Genomic DNA, 13,136 nt, shown 5'->3' with positions numbered 1-13,136 from the left:
CTCAAAAAAATAAAGGGAACACTCAAATAACACATCCTAGATCTGAATGAATGAAATATTCTCATTGAATACTTTGTTCTGTACAAAGTTGAATCTGCTGACAACAAAATCACACAAAAATCATCAATGGAAATCAAATTTATTAACCAATGGAGGTCTGGATTTGGAGTCACCCCCAAAATTAAAGTGGAAAAACACACTACAGGCTGATCCAACTTTGATGTAATGTCCTTAAAACAAGTCAAAATGAGGCTCAGTATTGTGTGTGGCCTCCACGTGCCTGTATGACCTCCCTACAACGCCTGGGCATGCTCCTGATGAGGTTGCAGATAGTCTCCTGTGGGATCTCCTCCCAGACCTGGACTAAAGCATCCGCCAAATCCTGGACAGTCTGTGGTGTGTTGGTGGATGGAGCGAGACATGATGTCCCAGATGTGCTCAATCGGATTCAGGTCTGGGGAACGGGCAGGCCAGTCCATAGCTTCAATGCCTTCATCTTGCAGGAACTGCTGACACACTCCAGCCACATGAGGTCTGGCATTGTCCTGCATTAGGATGAACCCAGGGCCAACCGCACCAGCATATGGTCTCACAAGGGGTCTGAGGATCTCATCTTGGTACCTAATGGCAGTCAGGCTACCTCTGGCGAGCACATGGAGGGCTGTGTGGCCCTCCAAAGAAATGCCACCCCACACCATTACTGACCCACTGCCAAACCGGTCATGCTGAAGGATGTTGCAGGCAGCAGATTGCTCTCCACAGCGTCTCCAGACTCTGTCACGTCTGTCACATGTGTTCAGTGTGAACCTGCTTTCATCTGTGAAGAGCACAGGGTGCCAGTGGCGACTTTGCCAATCCTGATGTTCTGTGGCAAATGCAAAGCGTCCTGCACGGTGTTGGGCTGTGAGCACAACCCCCATCTGTGGACGTCGGGCCCTCATACCACCTTCATGGAGTCGGTTTCTAACCGTTTTTGCAGACACATGCACATTTGTGGCCTGCTGGAGGTCATTTTGCAGGGCTCTGGCAGTGCTCCTTGCACAAAGGTGGGATATAGTTAACAAGTGCCAAATTTTTGTCCTCCTGATAAAAGGTATGATTTGGGGTATACCTACTAAAGGCTTTAAAGACCTCCCATACAACCGGCTCAGGAGATGAGTCAGTATTAACCTCCCAATACATTTTAGATTCCTTAAGCGCATGATCTTGTACCTCCATCTGGTCTAACCAGAGATGGATAAGTCTCCAAGGGGAACGGCTCTAAACTGAGCCTAAGTCTAAGAACCAAATGGAGGGGAGAGTGGTCCGACATTCCTCTAGGGAGGTAGGATATATAATTTACCAAGGGAAGGCATTCCGCACACCCAAAATATACAGTAAATCAATATGGGAAAAAGTGTTATGTATATGAAAATGACATTAAAATAGTATATCATGTGGGTGCCGAAGTCTCCACACCTACTGGAGTGAGTATGCAGAAGCCCAGTTTGATTAATGTGAGCATTCACAGCGCTACTAGGAGGCACCCCACACCTTATTGACTGGCAATCAGTTCTAATGAAGGTCCAACTGTAGGAACGAAAACGTTTAACCGTTTATGATTGCCTGAATAAATGTCTCCTCTGTTTTACTGCAACCTTCCTTGAGTGCCAAGTCTTTTTCTACATTGATCACGGATTGGAAACCCTACTTGAGCACCACATCTCAAACGTGGAGTGCCGTATATCTACTATTATTACTAATCTCTGTGGCTATTTTAGACTGTCTTTTCAGGACGAGTTTTCAGCAGTCTCATTATCATCAGAGGCTGGATTAGAATTACTCATAACACCTCTATACGCAGCTGATACAACAGAAGCCACCAATCACAATAAGTGATATCACAGCTGACCCTGTTCTTCTCACTTTACATTGACCTTTGCACACGATCATTAGATGCTTCAGTACATATGATGGAGTCAGCGTCTGTTCATTGTGGCTAATGTACATGTGTGAATTTCCTGAATCAAAGGAAGTTAGAGTCTAAAAAGCTTCAGTGGCCGGTGTGAAAATTTCCAAGATCTCTATGTTTTAATTTTTTTAAATGCATTGATTTTATAATTCTGGAGCATCCTTGCTTGGAACTCATTGTGCCTTTCCTGTATTATTGCTCCTAGAAACTTGAGAATACATTTGATACATACATTTTACCATTCCCTTTGTCTCACACTATCAGGACTGACAGTGTGGGATTATATAGGGACATGTCCCTGACTGGTAACACTCAATGTGTTCATAACATTCTAGGAGAAGTCACAGAGGAACAACACAAAACATAAAAATGTTCCAGTTATATAATGAGAAATTATTATATTTTTATTAAAATAAACACATTAGGAATGCTGACACAGTCAAATACTTAAATTTATGACTTACAGGCAATGTTGGTGCAACTGATTGTGAACTACTATACGGATCAGGAACCCGTAAACGCAAAACTGGTAAGTAAGAGCATACATATGTGTTTGGCAAGTTTTATTTCTATAGCAAGAAGATATGTAACAGATGTAATTATTTCATGAGACCCAGTTGGTTTTCTTTGAATCAACCAATGGGCAGAAATATTGATTAGCAGATAATAGGTTCCTTTAATGTGTCAAGTTTTTGTACAGTAGAATGTAATTTGGGGAGGGGATCTTTGCACTATGAACTGTCCTGAAGGAGAAGCCAGGGCCCACCGGAGGATTCTCCAGTTCTCTGGTGGGGCAGTCCAACCCTGGATCCCACAATTACTCATGTGTCATGTCCTCATCTATTTCTTTGCACCCAACTACCACTTACTCTATATGCTGCCTCTGCAACCCGTCAATGGGACTGCTGGAAAAAGTTGAATACAGCAACTACTTTTCTTCCCTAAGTGGCCTCAATTTGAAGGGCTTTCTTGTCATTATATCTGCTAATCTTTGTCTGGGAATCTCACCATAAGGCTGTGTGCCCACTATGCATTTTATAAGCGTTTCCGCAACGGCAATTCCGCTGGAGAAACGCTTAAAAAACGCTTGTTAGAAGGTCTGCCATGTTCCCCAGTGATAATCCGCATGTGCTGTGCACATGTTGCGGGAATTTTCGCTGAAGATTATCATTGCGGAAAAATCCGCAGCACTACCAACTGTTTTGCGTAATCGCGGCGTTTTTGCCGCCATTGACTTGCATTGAATCGCTTAATATCCGCATGACTACATGTGCACATGCGGATATTAAGCGATTCAATATGCGGATGGTACCCGGGTTTGGAGAAGAGGAGACTCTACTCCAGGCCCGGGTACCATAAGTACCTGTAAAAAAAAGAATTAAAATAAAAAATATACATTATACTTGCCTTCTGATGGCCCCCGGTCTCCTGTATGATGCGTCCTGGCTTCCAGGCAGCTTGCGATGATCTAAAAGGACCGGCCATGACGTCATTTAGTCATGTGATGGGTCACGCGACCGCCGACGTCGGCGGTCGCTTGACCCATCACATGACTAAATGACGTCTTCGCAGGTCCTTTTACACAACCACGAGACACCGGGAAGACCGGACGCATCGGATAAAGCGACCGGGGGCCATCGGAAAGTAAGTATAAAGTTTTTTGTTGTTTTTTTCCATTTTTATTCTTTTTTTTAACTAACTTGGTCACACTATATAAAATCCATGCCGTTTGCATGGATTTATATAGTGTGACCAAGTCGTCAAGCACTTTCCAAGTGTTGCTAAAATCGCTTGGAAAGCGCTTGACAACCCGCATGCGAAATCCCATGATCAAAACGCTTCAATTATGCTTGTCCCTGGCAGGAAAAACGCATGTACAATCCACATGCATTTTTTTTCTGCCAGGGAGATGCAGAAACGCTCAGGAAAAATCCGGAGCATTTCTGCATCGTGGGCACATAGCCTTAGCCATGTTTTCCCAGATGCAGTAGGCAGCAATGCAGCTGCGACAATGCTGCTTTCTATTAGCCCTATTCTCTGAAGTTACAAACCCTCCAAACCCAGCCATATCTAACTATCTCCAGATAGAACAGGTCCCACACTGCTCCCAAACTGTAAGCAGAGAAGCTCCCTGCTCCTACAAGCCCACTTGGGCACATTGCTCCTTGTCAGCACCAAATATGCTATCTAGGATCTCCCTTTCATCGTCCTCTTACTACTTTTAAGAAGAAGCCCCTCGTTCACCTCACTTTACTCATATAGCTAGCCAACCACTGGCCTACAATTTAGGCCAGTGGTTGGCTAGCTATATGAGTCTGCAGTAGAGTGAACACTCGTGATCAGGCTCACAGTATTACTGCCGCCACACCGTGGATCACTGTACTGTACATCAACATGGAGCCCAAAGGTTCACTTTCCAGGGAATAGAAACAGGTGGAACGAGAGATGTACCCAAGGACTCGCAGAATCCCCATGTATGATGTCACATCTAAAACATTTATTTATAGGAGGAGTTGTGTGCCTAATTCCATGCTTGTGCCGCACCTTTAGCTAAATATCAAGTTTCATGTATTTTTTAATGAAAAATTACTGTACAGCCTGCAAATAGATTGTGCACAGTATGACAGGTGTCTATTTTTAAAAAATATATATGCATGGAGATCTGGTATTTTTTTATATTGTAATTTAGATTTTATTAGTATATTTCAAAAGAGTGAAAACTGTCTTGGCAACCACAGAAGCATAATGTCCAAAACCCCTTGGCACCAAAAAAGGGTAGGGATCCCCAAATAGAGTACCCTCCGCTAACTTGTCATTTTCAAATGTCTTCTGGATTTTGCCCTCCTTCATCTTTCACATTCTCCTTTCATCTGTCCTTGCTTCCTTCTTACCCCTTCACCACCATTATTTATACCTCTGGTTTTTCTTCAAGTTTTGCAGACTTCGCTACATCTAGAGCACCCTTTAGAGATATATTTTGCCCTTTTTACTAATAACGCAGGTTATATTATTGCTTCTACTTACCTCATATTGGTCATTTGTTTGATAAGTATCATCAGCAGCACTCTGTAAGAAACAATCAAACCATTGATCAAGTATAAAGATGAATAAATGTTGGGATTGGAATGTGAATAGATGTTAAGCTTTTATTCAATTTTTTGCCAGAAATAAGTGAATCCTTTAGAATCTACTTAGCTGCTGTATTGCTGTCAGAGTCGAATTTCCTATTACAGGAAAGAGCAATTATGAGATGAGTGTCCCTCCAAGCAGACACAAGTGTGCAGAGACGCAACTGCATACTGGTTGTAACCCATTGAGTGTGGTATGTGGGTCCAGTGGGTGGTCCTATTAATGATTGATAGCTATGTCTGTATGTGCACTCAGAGAAGAATGGTATAGTGACTAGTACCACATTTTATAGGGGCAAAAAATTCTGCCAATTCTCCCACTGTCAAAATGTAATAAAAAAAAGAAAAAAAAATATTCTTACAAAGTATTACTTTTTTTTGTCAAAATTTCATGTTAGGTTTGTGCAAAGAACAAAACAAAAATCCAGAATCTAAAGGGCAAATGACAATTACATTAGTAACATCGAGCTGTTAGTGCACGTGGAATGAAGACTAGAGGGGTCTGGCTACCGTACATTATGCCACCCCATTCTTTAATCCCAGGAGTAGGACCGGTGTGATGCTCCTCCATGATGGCCTCATCATGCCATTGCCCACGTGATGTCCAGACCAACCTCCAATCCTTAACTGCGTCCGAGAAAAAAGAAGGGCTCATTGCTCAAGAGGACAATCCTCCATTCACATCATTGATCAGTGATTACACAGGAGTTGCCAGCAGCAGATCTTTATGATTTGCCCAAGTGCAATCAGTAAGACCGAACATTTATCAAACGACAATTAATAACCTCATTGATAGCGGTTGAAGCTGTAAGTGCCGGGATTTCTGCATGTGGTGCTCATACTGATTACTGAATAAATCCAGATATTTTTTAAAAATTTTCCCAATTTTTCATAATTTGCAGATCATTAACATGTCTATCGATGTTGTGTTTGCTATAATTCCACGACTTTTCCTTCTTGCTGTTGAAATTTCATATATATATTGTGACAGAGTCACTGGTGTAATATACGAAGGGAGGTATGGGTCACTCAGGTTGCTCTCCTGTGTGAACTGAGACCTACTGAATTTCTGCCAGCATGTTATATGCTGGGAGTTAACTCTTTTAAAGGGTGTAGCTTTATGTGAATGACATAGAGATGGGAGGGACGTCATACACCATATGTCCCCTCAGGGTGTGGCTGAGCATGTTTAAATGTTCAGTCCTGTTTTTTTTCTGTGCTGTGATCTGGAGAGGTAAGGTCTCCAGACTGGGAAAGCTTCAGCTCAGGGCAGAGTTGAAGGCTGGACTACAACCAGTGTGGGGCGAATTCCACATACATATGGACTGTGCTACCGTTTATCTTTTGTCTTTGTCGTTTTGCCAGTAAGGCCGTGTTTACCTTTGCTGGAGTTGCAGGGCTTTATGCCATATAATAAAGCCTGCAGAGAAAACCGGGTTCCTGAGTCTACGTCCGGAAGAGGCTAAGTGATTCGTCTTATCACAGTTGGTGTGAGAGTGCGAGCACGATTCCAGGAACACGTGTACCTGCCACAGAGATCGGTGGATGTCCTGAGTAAAGGCAGCCAGCCAGAGGGGTCCGGCAGCATGGAGGAGCTCCTCAAGCACTTGCTTCAGAGCCAACAACAGCAACATCAACTGCACTTGCAGAGCCAGCAGAGCCTTCAACAGCAGCACCGGTAGCTTTTATAGCAGCAAAGAGAGCAGCAGTTGCAGAGCCAGCAAGCACAGCAAGAGACCAATAAATTCCTGATGCAGCAGATTCAGCAGAAACAAAGGCAGATGGAACTTCTAGCGGGGGATGTTTGCAGTAGAGAGGCCACCCCTCCCCCAACTCCAGGTGATGTCTCCTGCGTCCAGAAGGCGGTAAGGCATGCGTTGCAAAAGAATGATGATCCTTGGGGATGATATTGAGGCATTTCTGACTGTATTCGAAAGGGTAGCAGAGCAGGAAAAACTGCCGCCGGAGCAGTGGGCGGGGGTGCTGGCCCCGTATGTAATGGGTGAACCCCAAAAGACCTACTATGACCTGACTCTACAGGATGCACAGGAGCATGCCAAGTTAAAGACATGGATACTGGCACGCTCAGGGGTGACTATGTCTGTCAGAGCACAAAGGGTCCACCACTAGGCGTATAATGGCGACAAACCCCCTCACTCGCAGATGTTTGATCTAGTCAAGAAATGGCTGCAGTCAGAGCCTTCCTCTCCTGCCCAGATGGATGAACGAGTGGTGATGGATAGGTTCATCCATTCCCTACCCATGCCGGTGCAGACCTGGGTTGCCCAGGGCGACCCTCAGAACGTGGACGACCTCGTGGGCCTTGTAGAGCGGTACCAAGTGGTCGAAAAATCTCTTGGGAAACCGGACATAGTCAATTCCCCGTACTGGAGTACCCAAAGAGGGGCAGGTTTACCTCGTAAGGGGTGTAGAGTCACAAACGGGGGTCGTCCCAATCCCACAAAGGGCCCTGCAAAGACTGCTGTGAGGGATGTGGTATGTTGGCGGTGTCATAATCCTGGACACATAGCTGCCCGGTGTCATATGTCCCCTGAACCAATGGGCTGAAGCCTAGGACGGTGTTGATCCTATTATGCCTATCCGGCCTGTAGCGTGCATGGTCAACCTGGTGAGGGGTTGCAGGTGTGTGCCATGTCCGTTAATGGGGTGATGGTGCTTGGACTGTTGGATTCGGGGAATCTAGTGACCCTAATCAGTGCCAACCTTCCCCACCAGCTGATCTCTGCCAAGACTGTGGCCGTTCGCTGCATACATGGGGACGCCAAGGACTACCCTGTGGCCAGAGTGACAGAGGGAACAGACTGTGGTGCCCAATCCCACGAGTTCAGGGTGGTTAAGGACCTGACACATCCTGTCATATTGGGGTGCGATTTCCTGTTGTTCTGGAACTTGCGGTGGAAAGGAACCAGACTGAGTCACGTGGACAAAATCCAGGTCCCTAGGGAAATACCCCCGTCGACATCTGAAGGGGATGAGTTCCCATTGTGTGTCCTTGCCGGTGACGAGGACAAGACTGTGACTGTGGAGGCCGACCTCCCTGAGTTAGAGGTGACAGGAGAGAACTTTGGGTCTGCTCAAGTTTGGGACTTGACTTTGAAGGTGCATGGGACAATGTTACTGTCTGCAATGGGGTTGCTCAAGAGCCGGGGGCAAACACCAGGCACCCACACTTCGCAGTTCAGGGGGAGTTATTGTATCGGGTGACCAAACCAAGGGGTGAGGAGATAGTGGAGCAGCTATTAGTTCCAGGGCCATAGCGACAGAGGGTATTAGATATGGCCCATTCACACGTTCTGGTGGGACATCTGGTGGTCAAGAAGACTCAGGAGAGGATACTGAGAAGGTTTTATTGGCCATGGTGTTACCGGGAGATCCTGAACTATTGTAGGTCCTGCCCCACTTGCCAGATAACTGCCCCTCTTCCCACTTCCGTAGTCCTTTAATTCCCCTACCTGTGATAGAAATCCCCTTTGAGAGGATTGCCATGGACCTAGTGGGGCCCTTAGTCAAATCGGCCCGGAGCCTCCAATACATCTTGGTGGTCATGGACTATGTGACCCGGTACCCGAAAGCGGTACCACTGAGGAACTCGTCAAGCAGGAGCATAGCCCGGGAACTTGCCCATATATTTGCCAGGACAGGACTGCCGAAGGAGATACTAATGGACCAAGGAACCCCGTTCATGAGCAAGGTAATGAAGGAGCTGTGTACAGTCCTTCAGATTACCCAGCTGCGAACCTCCATTTACCATCCACAGACGGCCTGGTGGAGTGCTTTAATGAAACCTTAAAAGCAATGCTCAAAAAGGTCGTAGAGAAGGATGGTCGTGACTGGGACTACCTGCAACCGCTCCTGCTCTTCTCAGTAAGAGAGGTCCCACAAGCCTCTACGGGTTTCTCCCCTTTTGAGCTACTCTATGGACGACATCCGCGAGGGCTTCTAGATATTGCCACGGAAACTTGGGAAGCTGAGGTTACGCCCCACCAGAGCATCATAGAACATGTCACCCAGATGCAGATGAGAATGGCGAAAGTGATGCTTATCGTGAAGGCGCATCTCCTCCAGGCACAAGAGGCCCAGGCAAGCGTCTATAACCAGTCAGCGAGGCTGAGACAGTTCCAGCCTGGAGATCGCATTCTGGTGCTTATTCCCACCGTCGAGAGCAAGTTCCTAGCCAAGTGGCAAGGCCCATATTAGGTGGTGTAGAAACTCAGCGAAGTGAACTACAAAGTTTACCAGCCTGGCCAAAGAAAGCCGCACCAAGTGTATCATGTTCACTTGCTCAAGCCATGGCAAGATCAGGAAACGTTGGGGGCTCCTTGTTTGGTAGCCAGTCCCAAAGCCAAAGTCGAGGATGTCACGATAGCAGAGACTCTTTCGCCGGCACAGAAGCAACAATGTAGGAAGCTGCTGCAACGGAACCGTGACCTGTTCTCAGAGTTGCCGGGGCGTACGCAGGTGGTCGAGCATGGCACACTGACGGAAGCACATGTTAAGGTAAACCTTAAACCCTATAGGATTCCTGAAGCCCACCGTGAGGTAATCTCAGCCGAGGTGAAAAGGATGCCAGACCTCGGGGTGATAGAGGAATCAAAGAGCGGATGGTCGAGTCCCATCGTTCTCGTGCCGAAGCCCGGCGGTGAGTGGAGATTTTGTAATGACTACCGCAGGCTGAATGAAGTATCCAAGTGTGACGCATACCCAATGCCCCGCATCGATGAACTTATCGAGAGGCTTGGACCTTCGAGGTATATTACCACCCTCAACTTGACAAAGGACTACTGGCAGATCCCCATGTCCCAGAGGGCCAAGGAGAAAGCAGCTTTCTCAACACCTGATGGGTGTTTCCAGTACACCCATATGCCTTTCGGACTGCAGGGGGCATCAGCCACCTTCCAGAGGGCCATGGATCGGATCCTCATCCCACATAAGAAGTATGCCGCAGCCTACCTTGATGACATTGTTGTCTTTAGCCCAGGCTGGGCTAGTCATCTGCCAAAGGTACAGGCAATTCTGGATGCTCTAAGGAAGGCTGGATTTACGATAAATCTGAAAAAATGTGCCATTGGAAAGGAGGAGACCAAGTACTTAGGCTACGTCATCGGGAGAGGTGAAATTAAGCCACAGGTCAATAAAATCGAGGCAATTCAGAACTGGCCGCAACCGCTCTCCAAGAAGCAGGTGAGAGTCTTTCTTGGAATCGTGAGATATTACCGGCGGTTTATCATAAATTTTGCCATGATTGCCGCACCACTGATGGACCTTCTGAAAGGCACAAAATCAACGATGGCGAAATGGACGGTTGAAACTCAGATGGCGTTCCAAGAGTTGACACTCTGTAAGCAGCTGGAGCTGGTCGCACCAGACTTTACTAAAGAGTTTGTGCTCCAGACAGACACCTCAGAAGTTGGCCTAAGAGCTGTGCTGTCACAGGAGATAAATGGGGAAGAGCATCCCATCCTGTATATGAGCCGGAAGCTCTCGTCCTGCGAGAAAAATTATGCCATTGTGGAGAAAAAATGCTTAGCCATAAAATGGGCCATAGACACGCTAAGATATTACCTACTTGTCCAAAAGTTTAAATTGGTGTCAGACCATGCCCCTTTGAGATGGTTGAAGGAAAAGAAGGGTAAGAATGCCCAGATAACTAGGTGGTTCTTAGGTCTCTAAGATTTTAATTTTCACATGGAACATAGACCTGGGAAGTTACACACTAATGCTGATGCCCTTTCCAGAATTCCCTGCTTGGTGTCTGAAAGTGCCCAAACCCCCGGCTATGGACAGAGGTGGGGACTGTGTGACAGAGTCACTGGTGTAATATACGAGGGGAGGTATGTGTCACTCAGGTTGCTCTCCTGTGTGAACTGAGACCTACTGAATTTCTGACAGCATGTTATATGCTGGGGGTTAACTCTTTTAAAGGGTGTGGTTTTATGTGAATGACATAGAGATCGGAGGGATGTCATTCACCATTCCTCCCCTCAGGGTGTGTCTGAGCATGGTTAAATGTTCAGTCCTGTTTTTTTTTCTGTGTTGTGGTCTGGAGAGGCAAGGTCTCCAGACTGGCAAAGCTTCACCTCACGACGGAGTTAAAGGCTGGACTTCAACCTGTGTGGGGCGAATTCCACATACATATGGACTGTGCTACCATTTATCTTTTGTTTTGCCGTTTTACCAGTAAGGCCGTGTTTACCTTTGCTGGAGTTGCAGGGCTTTATGCCATATAATAAAGCCTGCAGAGAAAACCCGGCTCCTGAGTCTACTTCCGGAAGCATAAGAAAAGAAACAAAGCAGTCTACGGAGCGCTGAATTAATCACTGGGGAACAAAATTTAGGGATAAAAAATATTTAATAAGCCCTCTCCACTCCTGAGTCTATTTCCGGAAGCTGCCTAGTGAGTCGTCTTACCACAATATATAAAGCTATGGAAATTCCTGCTTTACTCACCATATGCTTGACTATGTCAGAGAGGTATTTGTCCACTTGTTCCTTGGAGGGATGATCTGTACGCAGTTTCTCAACAATCTATAGAAATAGGTCATAATGACAGCATATGAAACATGTGAATCATCAAATGTTCCTTGTCATTTAATAGTCTAGCCAGCCCACCTTCTCTGTTGATGCATCAGGTCAGGTGTGATAGAGAAGGGGGCTGGTTTTGCTATATCAATGAGAAGTCAATAAGTGTCACGGGTGTGTCAGACAGTCGTTATGCGGTTGGTTGTAGGAGATCTCTTTGTTTGGCATTACAGACACCTTCTTAGATCTGTCTCACTCTTGGACCCAGCGGCTACCTCTCTTTTGTTGATTAACACCCTGGCCTAGGTGTTTAAATGCTTTCAGTTTGCTATAGGGAGGTACCGGTGATATTCACATGTTTCCTTATGAAGGCTTGAAGCTAGTGCAGTCTGTTTAATTGCTCTCTGGAGCTAAGAGGACATGTGTGTAATCTCTCTGAAGTCGGCTTAAGCTAAGTTACTTTCTCCCCTGTCTGTCTACTTTGTTGTCTTTAGTTGTTAGTTGGGACTGACTAGTGCTCATCCCCTCCTTCCCTAGCCAGGGCCTATCTCTAGGGAAATACAGGGTTTTAGGTTCCTGTACGGCGATTGGTGAGGAACCAATATAGGGATAATAGGGTGATATCAGATCAGCCTAAGAGGTCTCCACTCCCCCTTTCCCTAGTGTCTGGGTTCCCTTCCACTCATCCCTTCGTGTTGCACTTAGTCTTTCCTACACCTTGCGTGACATTATCATCGGCCGTGCACATAGTAACATAGTAACGTAGGTTGAATAAAGCCCTAGGTCCATCCAGTTCAACCTTTGTCCCCCAATTGTACTCCCTTCTCTAACATACTAACTTACTGGGACTTGGCCTCACAAATGTATTACTACCATTTTTATTATTGCTGCACTATTACAATAAAAAATGAACCCGTTTATAATTTTTTAATTAGTTTGTGATTCTAGTAATGGTATTACTAAAATCGCTATGCCTAAATCTGTTGATCCAGAAGAAGGCAAAAAACTCAGGACACATTCAGCCTATTTGCATCATGGGGAAAAATTCCTTCTTGACCCCGAGAAAAGGCAATCAGTCCTAGAACCCTGGATCAAACCTAATTATGATACTAGTTATGTAATTACTATTATCGTAAAAATTATCATTAAATGTACTACTATAGGTGTAAAATTTTGTCTAATTTAACTATAGCCCACAATGTTATGTGTATCGAGGAAATCGTCCAGCCCTTTTTTGAAAGCTGTTATAGTGTCGGCCATTACTACCTCTTGTGGTCGGCATCCCACAGTCTGACTGCTCTGACTGTAAAGAACCCTTTAATGTTTAGGTGACGGAATCGCCTTTCTACCACCTGTAATGAGTGCCCCTTGGTACTTAGTATGGTCTTTGGAAGGAATAAGTCATGTGCTAGTCCTTTGTACTGACAACACATATATTTATACATGTAAATTAGATCTCGTCTGAGGCGTCGTTTTTCTAAGCTAAACAGACTCAACTTTTTCAACCTCTCATCATA

At 45.6% G+C, this 13,136-nt stretch overlaps 1 protein-coding gene across 12 annotated transcripts in view; it reads right to left on the bottom strand.

Annotated features, from left to right (window-relative positions):
• Positions 1 to 13,136, bottom strand: part of LOC141174386 (uncharacterized) — a 242,361-nt gene that overhangs the window by 179,061 nt on the left and 50,164 nt on the right. For all 12 annotated transcript variants that reach the window (XM_073659284.1, XM_073659288.1, XM_073659286.1 and 9 more), the window contains exons 7-8: positions 11,548 to 11,625; positions 4,976 to 5,017 (exon numbers count right to left, since the gene is read on the bottom strand). In XM_073659284.1, coding sequence (XP_073515385.1) covers positions 4,976 to 5,017; positions 11,548 to 11,625 — 120 coding nt within the window. The remainder of the gene's footprint in view (positions 1 to 4,975; positions 5,018 to 11,547; positions 11,626 to 13,136) is intronic.

The sequence above is a fragment of the Phyllobates terribilis genome, unplaced genomic scaffold, assembly GCF_046119375.1.
Source record: "Phyllobates terribilis strain yellow unplaced genomic scaffold, ASM4611937v1 Scaffold_13__5_contigs__length_258822181, whole genome shotgun sequence".
Taxonomy (NCBI): domain Eukaryota; kingdom Metazoa; phylum Chordata; class Amphibia; order Anura; family Dendrobatidae; genus Phyllobates; species Phyllobates terribilis.
This window is presented reverse-complemented; position numbering and strand designations above follow the sequence as displayed.